General features: G+C 41.2%; 2 protein-coding genes across 8 annotated transcripts in view; one reads left to right on the top strand and one right to left on the bottom strand.

Moving 5' to 3' along the window:
* Window positions 1-1,418: 1,418 nt before the first annotated feature.
* Window positions 1,419-6,615, top strand: LOC129738346 (uncharacterized). Its single transcript, XM_055729530.1, has 4 exons — window positions 1,419-1,493; window positions 1,554-2,469; window positions 2,622-6,367; window positions 6,433-6,615. Exons 1-4 carry the CDS (start codon window positions 1,419-1,421, stop codon window positions 6,613-6,615), a joined length of 4,920 nt encoding a protein of 1,639 aa, XP_055585505.1.
* A 178-nt stretch (window positions 6,616-6,793) lies between these two features.
* Window positions 6,794-16,862, bottom strand: part of LOC129746615 (soluble guanylate cyclase 89Da-like) — a 52,423-nt gene continuing 42,354 nt past the window's right edge. For all 7 annotated transcript variants that reach the window (XM_055740407.1, XM_055740397.1, XM_055740414.1 and 4 more), the window contains 6 exons: window positions 10,900-10,977; window positions 10,298-10,780; window positions 8,431-8,688; window positions 8,161-8,375; window positions 7,142-7,913; window positions 6,794-7,083 (listed from right to left, as the gene is read on the bottom strand). In XM_055740407.1, the coding sequence (XP_055596382.1) occupies window positions 7,009-7,083; window positions 7,142-7,913; window positions 8,161-8,375; window positions 8,431-8,688; window positions 10,298-10,780; window positions 10,900-10,977 (1,881 nt within the window). In that variant the 3' untranslated portion in view covers window positions 6,794-7,008. The remainder of the gene's footprint in view (window positions 7,084-7,141; window positions 7,914-8,160; window positions 8,376-8,430; window positions 8,689-10,297; window positions 10,781-10,899; window positions 10,978-16,862) is intronic.

Raw genomic sequence — 16,862 nt, 5'->3', positions numbered from 1 at the left:
TGACAAAAATGACAAAAATGACAAAAATGACAAAAATGACAAAAATGACAAAAATGACAAAAATGACAAAAATGACAAAAATGACAAAAATGACAAAAATGACAAAAATGACAAAAATGACAAAAATGACAAAAATGACAAAAATGACAAAAATGACAAAAATGACAAAAATGACAAAAATGACAAAAATGACAAAAATGACAAAAATGACAAAAATGACAAAAATGACAAAAATGACAAAAATGACAAAAATGACAAAAATGACAAAAATGACAAATATGACAAAAATGACAAAAATGACAAAAATGACAAAAATGACAAAAATAACAAAAATGACAAATATGACAAAAATTGACAAAAATGACAAAAATGACAAAAATGACAAAAATGACAAAAATGACAAAAATGACAAAAATGACAAAAATGACAAAAATGACAAGTTCATAAAATGGGCAAGCCTAGAAAATCGATGCTCGACCAATTTTTTAGATAACATATGATTTCAACGTGTTATGTTATTGAATCAAGTTTGTAATTTATGAAAATCGTTACTTCTGAAATCCAAAGTATTAGATCCAAATCATCATTAAATGACTTAGATCATGTCGTTATTTTTATTAGGTGTGTGATATTATTCTGATTAATTCGGAGCACTGGGTTTACAAAAAATGCACTTCAAATTAAATTTAACAAATAAATTAGAAGAACATTTAGAACTTATAAACATACCTTCTTAACTTCAAGAAATCGTTATTTTATTGATTAAGAAAAATCGACTACCTACATATTGAAAAAAAAAACAAATCGAAAGATTACCGAAACCAGTTTAAAATAACTGTTTCGATTCCGTTACTCCCGAAAAAAAAACCTTTTCTTTTCATTCGATTGCGAAATGCGCGTCTAAGTACGCCGCCGTCGCAATCAAAGTCGTTACGTTGATATCCTTCAGCCTCGTATCAGGGTTTAAAAGTCTTCAGATTCAATCCGCCGAGAAGAGGAGGTTGATGCACCCGGCACCGAGTGAGACTGGCTGACCCGCGGAACTCGGACCCATCTCGCGAAAGAGAAACTGCACCGCTTGATGGACCCCAAAAGAAAGACCCCGAAAAATAAAATGGGTCTTATTAATTTTGGTGCGCCCGAAAAACTGGAATCGAGTGCCCAGTTAAGGGCAGGTAAAAAAAACGTCGAAACTGGTTATCGTTCTGTTCTTGATTTGCTTCTGAAGTTGAACTGCATAAGTGATTTTTTTTTGTTTTTTCGTTCTTATTCTTGAATCAATTATGTGTTGTTTCGCCAAAAGAAAGTTCAATGCAAAAAGCATTCTTGGTCGGGGAAATACTTTAAACCTGGTGTGATCGGAAAAAACGGTTCAGAAGCTTGAAAACCGTTGTGCAGAGTACAGCATCCTTGCCAGGATGGTGAAATTGGGGACGGTTTTGGTGGTTCTAGTTGTTATTTCTATTAGCTCCAGTCGGGCTGATGATTCAGAGGTAAGACTCAAGTTTCACTTTAATTATCAGGTTTTTAAATCACAACAACATAATTGACAGAAAACGAAGCATGGCCATCATCATCAAGAAACGGAAAAACTAAGTCATCAGGCGGAACATGAGAAGAAAGTGGCAAGTGTTCAAAATGCGAAAGAAGACAGGATATTCGTGACGCGTAAGGATAGTCAAGGGCCTAGCCATCAAAAGCCAGCAAAACAACCAACGAAAACGAAAAACAAAGTCAAAGTTGACCGCCCGAAAAAACCATCCGAACCCGTGCCTGTTGTGGCATCTCCGGCGGCTAAAGTGACCAAAAAACCGGATAAACCTGCCGAGAAAGAAACTGTGGTTAAAACTGAGTCGAAGGCTCCACAGCCTCCGTTATTTGCTTTGCTCAATGAAAATAAGTTAAATGAGGCAGCATCTTCTGTCGGAAGTGGTTCAACAGACTCTCCAACGAGGGACAGTTCAAGTTCTTCAACAGAAAGTTCTCCAACAGAAAGCGCTTCAACAGAAAGTGCTTCAACAGAAAGTGCTTCAACAGAAAGTTCTTCAACAGCAGCTAGTGAGAATGGTGCTGGGGTTTCGGATGATCCAAGCACGGTGGCACCTTCTTCAGATCTTTCTACAGAATCAACTACAGTGGAAACCAGTTCGGTCGATCCCTCATCAGTCAGTGAAAGCTCAACTTCAAAAGCTGACCAGGAGCCAGCGGTCGTGGAAACTTCCGAGAGCTCACCTTCAGATCAAAGCTCGAGTTCAGCAAGTGAATCGGTAACGTCCACTTCAAATTTACCACCACTATTTCCTCATTTTGAAAATATTTTGGCAAGTCTGCAACAGGTCCAAAGTTTAAGCAGCAATCCTAACTTTACTGGTGGCGTTGCGCACGAAAGCGAACTTGATAAATTGCTAAATGCAACTACGAATGGAACTTCTGCAGCCGGATCCAATCCATTTTCCTTCACAGTGCTTAGTGAGGAACTCAAAAATCAAAGCTTAAGTATCCAAAACATTTCAGTACCCGCGTATGCGAGCCAGTTACAGTTACTTTTGCTTCAACAACAATCTGTAAACGTCACCGGGCTTGATTTAAGCACTGTTGCTATTGATAGTGATTTTCAACAGCGGCCTCTACGGCATCCAGTGCGGCTGAAGTAGACTCCTCTGCAAGTGTTGCTACCGACACATCAACAGATAGTTCTGTGGTTACGGATCCTGAACCACAAACCTCTACAACAGGAGAAGCTGACACAGCATCGAATAGCGCTTCGGAGTCTACAACGCCCGGCGAAGTAACAGAGTCAGCACAGTCGGCCAGCGAAGGAGATTCAGTGCCAAGCAGCGTGCCTGAGACTTCCTCATCTGCTACAGACACTTCTCCAGCAGAGTCTTCTACGGCTGCTGGTGAAAGTGATTCGACGCCAAGTGAAGAATCATTGGCATCAAGCTCTAGTAGTGGGGATGAATCGGAACCTACCACCGCTGTCTCTGAATCGACTCCTGCTTCAGAAACACCCGATTCCGCTAGTTCAACCGACGCAACAGTAGAACCATCAACGGAGAGTTCGAATGCAGAATCTAGTGCATCATCTGCGGCACCAGTAGAACCATCAACGGAGAGTTCGAATGCAGAATCTAGTGCATCATCTGCAGCACCAGTGGAACCATCAACGGAGAGTTCGAAAGCAGAATCTAGTGCATCATCTGCAGCACCAGTAGAACCATCAACGGAGAGCTCGAATGCAGAATTTAGTGCATCATCTGCGGCACCAGTAGAACCATCCACGGATGGCGCTGGTGCAGAATCGAATCCTTCAGCTGCACCATCAACAGTGGGTTCGGATGCAGAATCTACTGTATCATCTGAAGCACCAGCAGAACCGTCAACGGAGAGTTCAGCTGGAGATTCGAATGCATCAACAGCGGCATCAGAACAACCATCTACAGTGGGCTCCGATGCAGAATCTAGTGCAACATCTGCAGCACCATCAACGGAGGGTTCAGATTCAGAATCCAGTGTAACTACAGCAGCTCCAGTAGAACCATCTACTGTCGGTTCCCAGCTACCTTTCCTAACTAACATCAGCTTTGTTCCATTTTTATCGTTGAATGGTTCGTCCAAACCTAGCCAGCTACAGCAGCTTTTAGACAAATACACCCAGAAGCTAAACAATACACGAACTCCAATTTCGGATGAAAACAAACCTGGTTTCCCCAGCTTAATGAACCCAGCTCTGCCCTTAATCTTCCAAAATTTTACACACAACAGCAGTCTGATACAACTTTTAGCCTCAACCAATATGGGAAATATCAAAGAACCTTTGGATCAGATTACCGGTACCCTTACTGGTCTCACATCTGGCTTCGGAGCTGGAAATCCGTTCAGTGGAAGCACTAACTCTACTGGAGCGCCAGGTACGAATCCATTCGAAGTGTTATCTGGATTGTTTCAAGGAGGACTCAACAATGCTAGTAGCATCGGAACTGGTTTATTCGGTCAGCTTCCCTCTTTGAATACCAATGGTAGTGCTCAAAAAAATCCATTATTTGCCCCATCACCTGGATGGTTTAACAGACCTACTCTAATCTACAACTTCACAGCAGCAAATACGTCATTTGAAAATCTTGCACTCAACTCAAGCTTAAAAGATCCTTCGTTGAATGATCCTCTGATTATTTCGGCATTCCCAGCGAAACCTGCTAGTCCAGTGCATGGACTTGGTGGTGTAGGTCAAGCAGCTTTATTGCAAATTTTAGCCACCATTCCAGCGCCTGCAGACTCAACCAACGCGGGCAATGAATCACCGATTCCGGCAATCCCAGCAATTCCTGCTGTACCTGCGATACAAGAAATTCCATCAGCTTTAGGAGTCCTTAGTCCTCTCCAAGGAAATCTCACTAACATTTTCTTTACAAGTCCTGTCAGTGGCCTACCTTGGTCAGGTCCTGGTGCCCTCCAACAATTAGTTGCCAAACTTCCTGCACCTTCCAACGCGGGAAATACAATGAAAGATCCTCCAATTCCAGCAATCCCCGCAATACCTGCAATTCCGGCGATTCCAGCAATCCCGTCAATTCCGGAGGTGCCGAACCTTCAAGGACTCACAGGAAATCTCACCAACGCGTTCACCAATCCACTGGGTGCCCTAACCGGTCCTGGGCAAGCGGCTCTTCAGCAAATCATTGCAACCGTTCCCACAACTTCGAATACTACTAATACGATGAGTGATCCTCCAGTACCAGCAATCCCCGCAATACCTGCAATCCCGGCGATTCCAGCAATCCCGTCAATTCCGGAGGTACCGAATCTTCAAGGACTCACAGGAAATTTTACCAACGCGTTCACCAATCCACTGGGTGCCCTAACCGGTCCTGGACAAGCAGCTCTTCAGCAAATCATTGCAACCGTTCCCACAACTTCGAATACTACAAACACGATGAGTGATCCTCCTATACCAGCAATACCAGCAATCCCCGCAATTCCGGCGATTCCTGCAATCCCGTCGATTCCAGAGGTACCGAACCTTCAAGGACTCACAGGAAATCTCACCAACACATTCACCAATCCACTGGGTGCCCTAACCGGTCCTGGGCAAGCAGCCCTTCAACAAATTATCGGCGCAACTTCAGGAAACTCAACCTCCAGTAACGCTCAAAATGATCCCATCCAAGGTTCAATCCAACAACTTACCGGTGGTTTAACCTCTGCATTTTCGAATCCCTTGAACGCAACCGGTGTTCCAGGATCACCGATCGACGTCATCTCCAATGGCACCAGTGCGCTCCAACAAGTCTTCAACAGCACGGCGCCAAACATTCCTGTTTTCGGACAGCTTCTGCCGGCTCCCTCCTTTTCACTCCCTCTGCCGTCGGACAGTTCTAAGGACGTTTTATTCCTCAGCACTCTCGAGTCGCACACCAAAGCCCTCCTTGAAAGCCTTCAAAATGGCAACCATCATCCAGAAACACCTTTACCAGTCGCAGAGATTTCCAAGCTCATCCAACATGTGGGATCGCGGTTCTCCGGTCCTCTCGCATACCCTTCACATCTTTACGCACTGCTTCTCGCCAATAACATTACTCTTCCACCACCAACCGAAAACAACGATAACAACAATGACGCCAAATTTGGACCACCCTTCCTGAATGCCGCTGTTCTCAATTGGAACGCAGTTAATCAGTTCCCCTTCCTCGCCAGTTTGTTTGGATCATCTCCAAGCGCTTCCAAAAAGCCTCTCAGCACTCGACCCGTTCTCGAATGCCCGGCTTGTTCTGCCACTTGTGGAGTCGTCAACAATGTTCGCCAGGAGCGTATCATCGGGGGTGAAATCGTGAACCCTCCCTCGAAGTATCCCTGGAATGTGCGATTCACCTATTTCGGTAGCGATGCCGGCCAGGGAACACTTATCAACGATCGAGCCATCATAACTACTGCCTCGACCATCCTCAACATGCCACTGTACTCGCAGGCAGCTGCCGTCTTCAACGTGTTCGATCGTGCTTCAACAGTGGAGCAGCACCTTGTCAAGGGCATCGCGAAGGTCGTCGCTCATCCCGACTTCGATCCGAAGAAACCCTTTGACAACAACATCGGCATAGTGGTGCTGGAAGGGCCCGTTCCCTTTAGCGATACACTGCGACCTATATGTCTTCCAACGGCCTTCGACTCGTACGGCGGAAGTCAAGGCGTGATCGTTGGATGGGGCTCCAATACCGAGGATGGTGAACCCTCCCAGGTACCACAGGAGGTCCGCATACCCTTGTACAGCGAGAAGGAGTGCAAGATGGCTAATCCAGACCTGACCGGCGGTAATCTGTGTGGAGGCGTCGTAAAGCCTGCCCCTAATAATGCCATTAAAACGACCTGTGAGGTGAGTCATTTAAAAAAAATTCAACTCCTCTAAGTTGGAATAAATTACTCAATTTTAAATTTCAGGGTGACGATGGAGCGGCTCTGATGATACCCGCCCGCGATAATCCAATGCTTCAGACGCTCATCGGAGTGGCCATTACGGTTCCCTACGAGGGTTGCGGCAACGTTAACCAGCCCGCCGTTTTCACGAACGTTCAGAATTTCATCGATTTTATCATCTACCATGGAGTTGGGTGCGGTTGTTGAGAGATCGCTGTTAGTTTAAACTGTAGATTAGAGTTAAAAATCGGTATGATTTCCAGTTTGTTTTTAGTTTTTGTGCTTCAAAAGCTTCATTTCAATGCTAAAAAATTGAATAAATTAAATTAAAACTTAACATTTTTACACAACGGAAATTCTTTCACAATAAGTAAGTCTAGGCCGCTTGCAATCAAAATTCAATACATTTATTTAAATCAACCAGTTACGCACCTAGCCGTCCACCTAGGGACTGAGTCGTGAGTCTTTTCGTGAGCTTGTATGTATCTAGATTGTTAGGTCCTCTTAGTAGATGTGTTTCAAATTGCATAGAGTGAAGGCACAGTCAGTGGGGAAAACAATCTTTCCAGCGAACTAGTACTAGAAACATCAAAACATTGATCATTTACCGGAGATCTTCTTGCTAACGCTGCTGGGACCACCCTCCAGCCAGAAGGTTTCCATCTCGCCTTTGCCCTGTTTATTTTATGAATATGAGAAATAAAAAAACAATGAAATTTTGAACATAATTTACCTTCACAGCGACCTTTCCACGGAATGTTAACTTGTAGCCATACTTTTTGAGCTTGTTAGCCGTGAAGCCCGAAACCTGAATTTTGTTAATGTCGCTGCTGCTCTCCATGCGCGATGCCGTATTGACGGTGTCCCCGAACAGGCAGTACCGGGGCACCTTCAGCCCGACGATTCCGGCCACTATTGGACCGGTGTGGACTCCAATTTTCACTCCAACTCCCGGCAGCTTGAGGTCGAGAATGCTCTGCAGCATCCCCAACGCCAAATCGGCCGAGTGCTGTACGTGGCAAGGATTAACATCTGGCGCACCGCTCACCGCCATATAGACCTTGCCAACTGTCTCCACCTTGTAGGCCATCGGCGACTGGATCAACTCGTCGAATGCGGTGAAGGCCGCATTCAGCGTGTTCACAGTCGTCATCGCGTATTTGATGGAGTCATCGGACGTAAGCGATTCCTGAATCTCTGCAAACAGAACAGTCACCTCTTCGTGGCTCTGGCACGTCTCTTGAGGGTTCTGCCCTTCTCGCAGCCGTTCAGCTATCGACCTTGGGATCATCGAGTACAACAGCTCGTCACCCTGCCGTTTCCATTCGTCGGCCAAGGCCAGTGACGTTTCCAGCTCTTCAGCTCGCTTTTCCTCGCGCTCACACATCAGATCCAGCCGAGAGTTGTGTGAAAATCCGGAAAATACCATTTCACGGCTGAGCCCGTGAGTGTTCAGATCGTTCAGGTACAGGCCAACTTCCCGCAGCTCCTCGAGGTTGTTGATCCTGTTGGAAAGATCAACAAATGAAATCGGTTCCTCGAGGGAAAACCTTGATCGTTCAATGAATCTGGAAATATGTTCTTTGAGTTTGACAACGTTTGCATGAAACTTCATGCAAACAGTGCGATCTCGGTATCATATTCCCTTGCCGCTTTCAAAAGTCAACCCTTAATGGATTTTATGCATAAGATCATAAAATCAATCGAGGATCAAATTACAGATCAAGGTTTTCCAAACACTCATGTTCATACAAAGGACTGCACAGAAACACCAACGAATTGATGTCCCGAATGTAACGCATCTCGCCCTTCAACAGAATGCTCCTCAACCCTTGGGAACCCCTCCGAGCAATATTCATCAGCTTCCCGGGATCATCGGGTTCCTGTGGACCTTCTTCAGCTCCATCGGTCGCCGTCGCTCCCTTGAGCAATTGAATTTCGAAGTTTACCGTCTGTAGCCGCTTCATCTGTGAAATAATTTTTGTTTAGAAAAAAGTTTAAACAACCAACTCGATCCCTTACATTATCCCAGGTAAACGTGATCCCGGTAGGTCGCCGCAGTTTGAAGTGATCGGTCACTTTGGAGCCCATCAGCTCCGTCGGCGAACGATTGACGTTGTTCAGCATCCACGATTCGATGAGCTTCTCGCCGGCCGCCGTAATACGCATCTGCTCGTTCAGGATCAGCGCGAAGGGGAACAGGTCGAGCAGCAGGCTGCTGCTCACCGGGGACAGGGCCAGCTGCGACGGGTGGGCCTTCATGTGGACCCGCTTCTGCATCTGTTGGCGATAGGTTATAGCGGAAGTATTACTTGGTATTCTCATCACGGTAGTGACAATTAGATTGCAAATGAAAATATAATATCGTAGGTCAACTGAAGCTTCTAAGGAGGTCAACAGGTCTCTCGGAAGTTGCCAGTCCTCAGAGCCCCTTGAAGCTTTTCGGAATGCGTCAGTCCTTGAGAATGTCTTTACGTCTTCGGAAATCATCAATCCTCTCAAAGGACGTCAGGTCTCTTGAAAGTCGTTAGGCCTTGAGAATGTCGACAGGTTCGTAAAGGTCGTCAGTCCTACAGAAGGTTTTCAGTAAATTGGAAAACCGCCCGTAATTTTCATGTTGTCAGACTTTTCGGAGGTCGTCGAAAAAAAATATTCAGGCCTCGAGATGATTGTTGGGATGGGTGCAACCTCAAAAGGTCCTCAGACTCCTCGAAGGTCCGGTGGCTTTCATCAACCTTCTCTAAGCTCGTTTGGACGCTTGAAGGTTGTCAGGTTCGGCCTGAGGCCGGAGTTTCTCAAGCCTCTTAGAAGTGATCAAGCCTCTTGGAGGTCGTCAGTCATCTTAAAAGCTACCTGTCAGATTCTCATCACTTATTCACGAGAATGAACAGTCTGTATCCATCGTCTCGAAAGTTCGTTACTAAACTGATGTTTTTCCGTTGCTCGTTTTCGAACTCTCTTACTCTCTATTAAATATTTTTTTTTATTAATTTTTCGAAAATCTTTAACTTATTTATCTTTAAACTACACTACCCGGTAACGTTCAAGTTGTCCGACCTCCTGAAGGTCTTCAAGCTACTGAAGGTCCCTCGAATGACCTTTTTTGAACCATGATTCAATATGACATTCATCATTTAAAAAAAAATTAATATTCACATACTCAAGCTTGCCAAGTTTGTCTAAATAAAATTTTCAGGGTGGCCACTCATTCGGGAAAAAGTCGGGATTTAAAATCCCTAGGGAAAAAGTCGGTAATTTCTCCAAAAATCCACGAATATTTGGCTCAACTGTTTATTGCATATTTTTCAGTGCTTACAATGCTCCAGAGTAACTGAAAAAATATGTAACTAACACTCATGTAAGGAATTGATTCGTCGTAGTTTAAATATTGCATTGCGAGATAGATTTGATTTTTAGGTTTAGTAAAAAAAAATTATAATTTAATCACTCATTATATTATCACTTATATTAAGATAGAAAACCGATAAATAGAGTTTTGGTAACTTTTTCTGTTTTTATAATCGAAAATTTCGTGAGATCAAGCGGCAAAAATGCGGGAAATCAAAAATTGAAATTGAGTGGACACCCTGAATTTTAAATCCAGCAAAATTTCATCAAAGTGTTAGAAATACCTAACGTCATAGTCGTCCCCTAAAATTAAAAAAAAAACCTCTCAAAGGACAAGTGAAAAACAATTGCCGCCTGCTCTCAAGAAGGTCGTCAAGAGTCAGGCCTCATGAAAGTTCTTAAACATCGAAAGGGTCGTCTGTTCTCTCCAAATTCTAAATCTCTCCAGGTCTAAATCGAAGATCTTGAGACCTCTAAAATGTCCCCTTAAAGATGGTTCTTAAAATCACCAGGCCTTTTTAAAATTGTCAAAAATACTCACATACTCAAGATTATCGAAATCCAACCGATATTTCACGATGACAGTTTTCAAACCTCCTTGAATTGAGATCGGCCCCGCCGTTCCCCCGGGCACATCGTTCTGACTCTCCAGCACCTTGATAGTTACATCCATATTGTACAGCTGCTTAGCAATCTCCATCAGCTGCCCCCGCAAGTACTTGGAAAATCCCGAGCGGGTACTTCGATAAACCAGTACCGCCCCTCGCTCATCAACCTCGATCAGCTGCATCGAAGGGCTTTTCATCTTCCGGTAGGTGAACCGCATCTGCAGATGGATGTTGTCCACCGAGTGAAGAAAATCACAGAAATACCGTCCGGTGGCCTTGATCAGCTCATCGTAACCAAAGTTGCTGAAGAATCGCACGAAACATCGTCCGAAAAACACCATAAACTCGTCGATGCTCTGGCCGGTAATGGCCGAAAGCGCTGCCGCCAGATCCGGAATCAAGCTGTCCGGATATTGCTAAGGAATGTCGCCGAAGAGAATTTGAAAATTATTCATGGTGGGTATTCTAAGCGCCCGAAAGGTATGCAACGTACAAAGCAGAATTAGTAAAAGTGACAGCATTCGTTTGAACTCACCTGATAGGTGTTGAAAACGGTTAGTTTACAGCCGGCCGCTAGCAGGGCCTGTTTCCAGACCGGCTCTCCATATTCCAGCTGCGTGACAGAGCGATGCGTGTGAACAAAAAAAATCTTTATTAATATCCAATTTAAAAATTGACCTGAACCAATCCAAACCAAACACAACTCCAAAAGGTGCGTTTTTGTGCGTCACACCCAAAACAAGAAATATGTATACCAAAACTGTTCACAAAAGCGAATGATTTGTAACACATGGTTTGAAGGAAAGAATTGGCTTTCAGACAGTGTGTAAGTACATCATGAAGCTATCCTATTGAAAAAGTTGTCTTACAAAGTGTCCTAAAATCCGATTTGCATAAGAAATGTAAAAACTTCTTCTAGTCGCTGACTGAGACCGGAAATGTCCATAATTTCATAAGCTTTCCCTTTTTTCACGCCTGACTCTGCCACATCCTTCATCCCAAAAATCTTCTCATAGTATCTCGAAGTTTTCCTCCGAGCGCTGATATCGTGCATGGGTGACAAATTAACGACCGAACCCGAAAGTGCTGAACTTTATCATAAATAATATACCGGTTCGAATGTGACTTCCCTCCCCATGGGAGGTCCGTCATCGGATCAATATACTTATGTAAGCACTGCATAATATCAAAATCTTGAGTGATCCCAGTTTGGGAATCAATCGCTTCGAAAAACTGGCGATAGAGCTACTCATGTCGTTGAGCCACAACATATGTTTACGTCCGTTTGGTTTCGATGGTTGCAAAAATAGAACTGAAAACAGGGATTCCAAACTTAAAAATTGAGCAAAAAAAACCAAAAAATCAAGAAAGTATATTGAACATGATTTAAGCTTCAAAATTTTGAAACAAATCTTATAAACCTTTTTTTTATTTTATCGGCCACCAACTGTTGCCGAAATAAAAAAAAAATGCCGAAATATTTGCATCCGTCTTTGTTGAAATTTCATGATAACGTTTCGAAAGTTCGAATGACTGTTTGAAATTGTTTGAAATACATTTTGAGGGTTGAAATTCCTTCTAGACAACTATAGATACGCATAAAGATACCCACCTACCAAAGTTATAGCTGCTTATTTCAAGATTTAACTTTCAAATGTCTTTAACGAAATTCAAACCAAAAACTCCTTATCAACAGTCGAAGCAATTCATGGTACTAATTTGGTTATTCAAAGCTTTTTGAAATCAGATGTTCTCTAAAATACAAATTATGAATATTCTTTGTAAACACAAAATTTCGGTGGAAATCATTAGTTGAGATTACAGCTTTTTCCAACTTAAAAAATTCTTTACAAATTTGAAGTATGGTCACCGCTAGCAATCTAAAAAATACACATGATTCTCCCTTCGACTTACATCGGCTTAGCCAAAAAAAACGGACAAAGTTGAGAGGGTTAAGGTCGAAGGGTTATAAAAGTTGGAATCAATTGACCCAAACCTTCTTTTTTTCGACGCGATGCTCACGAAAAGATACACCATACCCATGATGATGATAAACCAAAGCGGGAGGGATCTTCTCAACTAAGTATAATAAACACATCCCGATTCTGAGTTGAGCCCTTTTTTGTGGGTAGCGATAGCGAGCGGCTGTTCCGTTTTTGCAGCAAAGAAAACTCCAGAAAGTTGACTTTCCATTAGCCAAAACTCTTCGAAATCCTACCTTGAAGGAAGTTTTTGAATAAAGCTCTTCAACAAAGTTTTATTTCTCTTTGAAGCCACAATTTGCATCGGAAGGCTCACGTTTGGAGATGTTTTTGTGATCGCATTTTTCCATTATCCTCTAGTCACTGTACCTTCAGCGAAAGTGGTTTAAACTACTATACTTTAGGGCGCAGCTGTATGAAATTTTTAATTTCATAATTATGTGCACTAATAATTTCTTTTTTTTTTTTTTCAAAAAAATTAAAATGATTTTTTGAAGTCAATTTAAATATGAGAAGAAGTTGAAACTAATTTAGTAAAAAAGTTTAAGTCCAACAAAAGAGCTTTTTGTGCGTTGAAACTTTATAAAATTTAAATTTTTGGTGAGCCACCATAAGATGTGGTGGATGCGAATTTCATCCTCCATAATAATAGCAATTATTTCTTTATTCAAAGAAGAAATCCATCAATATCCTTTCCGATGTTCCGATGACCGATGGTGGGTTTTATCTGATTGAAAAAAAACCTTCGATCCTATCCTAACAGCTCTTGTCAGCTTTTATTAGCCTTGAAATGAGCCACACGAACACAAAAAAAAACGAATCTAAACGCCAACAAACAATGGATGGCTTATTTCTTTCGATCGGCAAAAAGGCGCTCCTAGCCTTAGGATTCCGAAAACGAAAAAAATAAGGCTGACACACTAAGTTCCACTTCCTTTCTTTCCTTTGCCAATTCCATTTTCATTCTTTTTTCTGGGAGAAAAAAAAAACATTCGCCTTGCTGACCGCTGCTGGACAGCTTCGGGGCAATGTATCCCAGAAGTTTTTTTTCTGTTTCATCCTTTATGACATCATGGCAAAAAAATATTTCTCTTCCACATTTCCGGTTTCATCAATTCAACAAAAAAATTTACTCCGGCTCCAAACCGACTACGCAAGAACATTTTCCTCCCCACAAAAGAGGGGTCATTTTCAGATGGAAGAAAATTATGACATTCTAACCTAAAGAAAGGTATTTTCTTTTCTTTTTCTTTAAATGATTAAAAATTGTGTAATTTCATCCTAATTACAGTAAGAATTTGAAAAATTTGATGAGACTCCTTCATTGACGTAAAAAAAGCCAACGGTAGCTCCATTATCAAGCAAACATTACGACCGATGATTACCGGTTTTCTATTGAACCATTTTCCTGTTTATCGGAAAAATGGAAAAGTCATTTCCCGCCATCCACGCGGATATAGGCGGGGGCAAATGTTTACATTTCTAATCGTGTTTTAATCATGGCGTGTTATCTATCGATAAAAGTTGCTAGTGTCCAACAAGGTTTTTTTTTCTTCCTATATCAAGCTTCTCACTGATGAATGGGAGGGAAAAATTAGAGCATCTTGATCAGATGATATTGGCATGGTCGTTCATTTAATGACTGACATTGAAAGTAACTGTCCTTTGCGAGTTGCGGAAGGAAACATTAAATTACACGAGAAGGTTGGAATTAAACGCGATAGTTAATCAACCTTCGCCGGTTTTAAACGATGGTAACATAAATTCCAAGGCATAAATTTTTCAGCCGAATTTTCATAAAATTTGTGAAAATAACGATCGGTTGTTAGGGCATAGTCTTCAGAAAAAAAAACGAAGACTCACTGCTCATAAAAACTACAATAAGTTTTTGAAATCACCATCAACGTAAAAGACTGTCTTCTCATTTTCTCATCTTCTCATCTTTTCATCTTTTCATCTTCTCATCTTCTCATCTCCTCATCTTCTCAGCTTCTCGTCTTCTCATCTTCTCATCTTCTCATCTTCTCATCTTCTAATCTTCTCATCTTCTCATCTTCTCATCTTCTCATCTTCTCATCTTCTCATCTTCTCATCTTCTCATCTTCTCATCATCTCATCTTCTCATCTTCTCATCTTCTCATCTTCTCATCTTCTCATCTTCTTATCTTCTCATATTCTCATCTTCTCATCTTCTCATCTTCTCATCTTCTCATCTTCTCATCTTCTCATCTTCTCATCTTCTCATCTTCTCATCTTCTCATCTTGTCATCTTCTCATCTTCTCATCTTCTCATCTTCTCATCTTCTCATCTTCTCATCTTCTCATCTTCTCATCTTGTCATCTTCTCATCTTGCCATCTTCTCATCTTCTCATCTTCTCATCTTCTCATCTTCTCATCTTGCCATCTTCTCATCTTCTCATCTTCTCATCTTCTCATCTTCTCACCTTCTCATCTTCTCATCTTCTCATCTTCTCATCATCTCATCTTCTCATCTTCTCATCTTCTCATATTCTCATCTTCTCATCTTGTCTTCTTCTCATCTTCTCATCTTTTCATCTTCTCATCTTCTCATCTTCTCATCGTCTCATCTTCTCATCTTCTCATCTTCTCATATTCTCATCTTCTCATCTTCTCATCTTCTCATCTTCTCATCTTCTCATCTTCTCATCTTCTCAACTTCTCATCTTCTCTTCTTCTCATCTTCTCTTTTTCTCATCTTCTCATCTTCTCATCTTCTCATCTTCTCATCTTCTCATCTTCTCATCTTGTCATCTTCTCATCTTCTCATATTCTCCAGTTATGGAATTGAATCATAAAAATCTTTGCTTAAAAAAATTGGGATCGTTTGAAAAATATTAATTTACGAACTGTGTTGGTGTAAAGTAACTATATGGACATAAAGTTTGTTGAATTTTATCTGTATTATTTAAGTTATTTACAATTTCGATAGATGTTCCAATTTGGACATCTTTTGCTCCATTTTTGGAATTTTCCATGAGGATCGTACCAAAACGAATAAAAACTAGCTGAATATGAGAGAAACCTTGTCATTTTGTAATCATTAGATGAGAAGTACCGTAAACTGGGGGAACTTTGATCAGCGGGGTAACTTTGATCAACATGAAATTTTTGCAGATAATCATCATTAACTAAGCATAAAGTTAAAATATCTGAAAACTGTTTACTACGTTTGAAAGCCTGTAAATTGAGTTACAATTAAGCTAAGTTTGGTTTTTGTTATGAGATTTTTTATATTACTTAAAATATAATTGTAAAATCTTAAAATATCTGGTTTTCTGAAGGCTCAAAAACAAACATCTCTCCTGATCAAATTTAAGCATTTAGAAGCAAATGGGTTGTTTAATGTGAAAGTTCAACTGTTTTTCTTGGTTCAGGTTAAGTTTAAGTGTTATTTTTATGGTCATTTAATGATAATTTTTGGATATTGAAAAAAAACGGTAGTATTCCATTAAAAAGCCTGTATAGGAAAAATGGCTTAAAACCCTATAAAAAGGTAAAGTTTGAAGAAAAAAAAACGTGGGAACAGTACGAGGACTTAGGAAATTGCATGAAGGTAAAATTTAATTTGTTTTCGAGGCCAAAAAATATTGAGAAATGTTTATAATTTTTGCCCCTGAATGTATGCAGCAACATTGTCCATCTTTCGAGTATATTTGTTTTTGAAAGAAAACGTTGAAAAATTCAATTGAGTCCAAACGAAAAAATAACTGTTATCGATATTTGAGCCTTCTATGCTTAATGGCATCAAAACAATAAATTTGAAGACGTTGAGATACGTAAAAACCATAGTGATCAAAGTTACCCCGAAACTCGAAATCTGGTTTTGTAACAAACATTTAATTATGACATTAAATGTCGTTTGAATTTACTGCAACTCATGGTCATGTTTAAAACTCCTCACCTCAGTAAGGGTTTTAAAGCTTTTAGGTATTACGAAAAAGCAACCCTTTCCAAAATATTCTAAAATGAATGAAAAAAGTGATCAAAGTTCCCCCAGTTTACGGTATGTTACAGGAGGAGTAGGCGATGACATTTGCTAATCACACGCGTTTTTCCTTCCGTCCGCGAAAAATTCCAAAATTCTTAATTTTAGTGCGTTAACCAGTCGGGAATCAACTAGAAATGGCTTGAAGTAAAAGCTGAAAGAAGTGTTGAAGTGTCCACTGGAAATTCCGAAAATTTAGAGGAAAATAAGTGTTTTCATCAAAAAAGGTAAACTGTTAGCCCCAGAAACGGAGTGTTAACACATTGAACTTACATTTTATTCTCCTGTGGAAGTCTGGGGTTCTAGAAGAAGCGCTTATTGTGACGAATGCCAGGGAGCGCTGTGTGAAAGTTTAGAAGTAATTTTATCCCTCGAAAATGACGTACATCAATTAATTGTTGAAAGCCTCAAACGAGTAGGGAGAAATCGGCTATGATGAGTTTTATTTGGCCCTTATGCGATCTACGCAAAGATTTTTTTTATCTGCCCGGTCTCCTGTAAATCCACAA

This window comes from Uranotaenia lowii, chromosome 1 (assembly GCF_029784155.1).
Source record: "Uranotaenia lowii strain MFRU-FL chromosome 1, ASM2978415v1, whole genome shotgun sequence".
NCBI classification, from domain to species: Eukaryota; Metazoa; Arthropoda; class Insecta; order Diptera; family Culicidae; genus Uranotaenia; species Uranotaenia lowii.
This window is presented reverse-complemented; position numbering and strand designations above follow the sequence as displayed.

Coding starts and splice junctions, on each gene's coding strand:
- LOC129738346 (XM_055729530.1), top strand. CDS start 1,419: ATGGTGAAATTGGGGACGGTTTTGGTGGTTCTAGTTGTTATTTCTATT. Junction 1,494..1,553: donor GTCGGGCTGATGATTCAGAG/GTAAGACTCAAG, acceptor CATAATTGACAG/AAAACGAAGCATGGCCATCA. Junction 6,368..6,432: donor CCATTAAAACGACCTGTGAG/GTGAGTCATTTA, acceptor TTTAAATTTCAG/GGTGACGATGGAGCGGCTCT.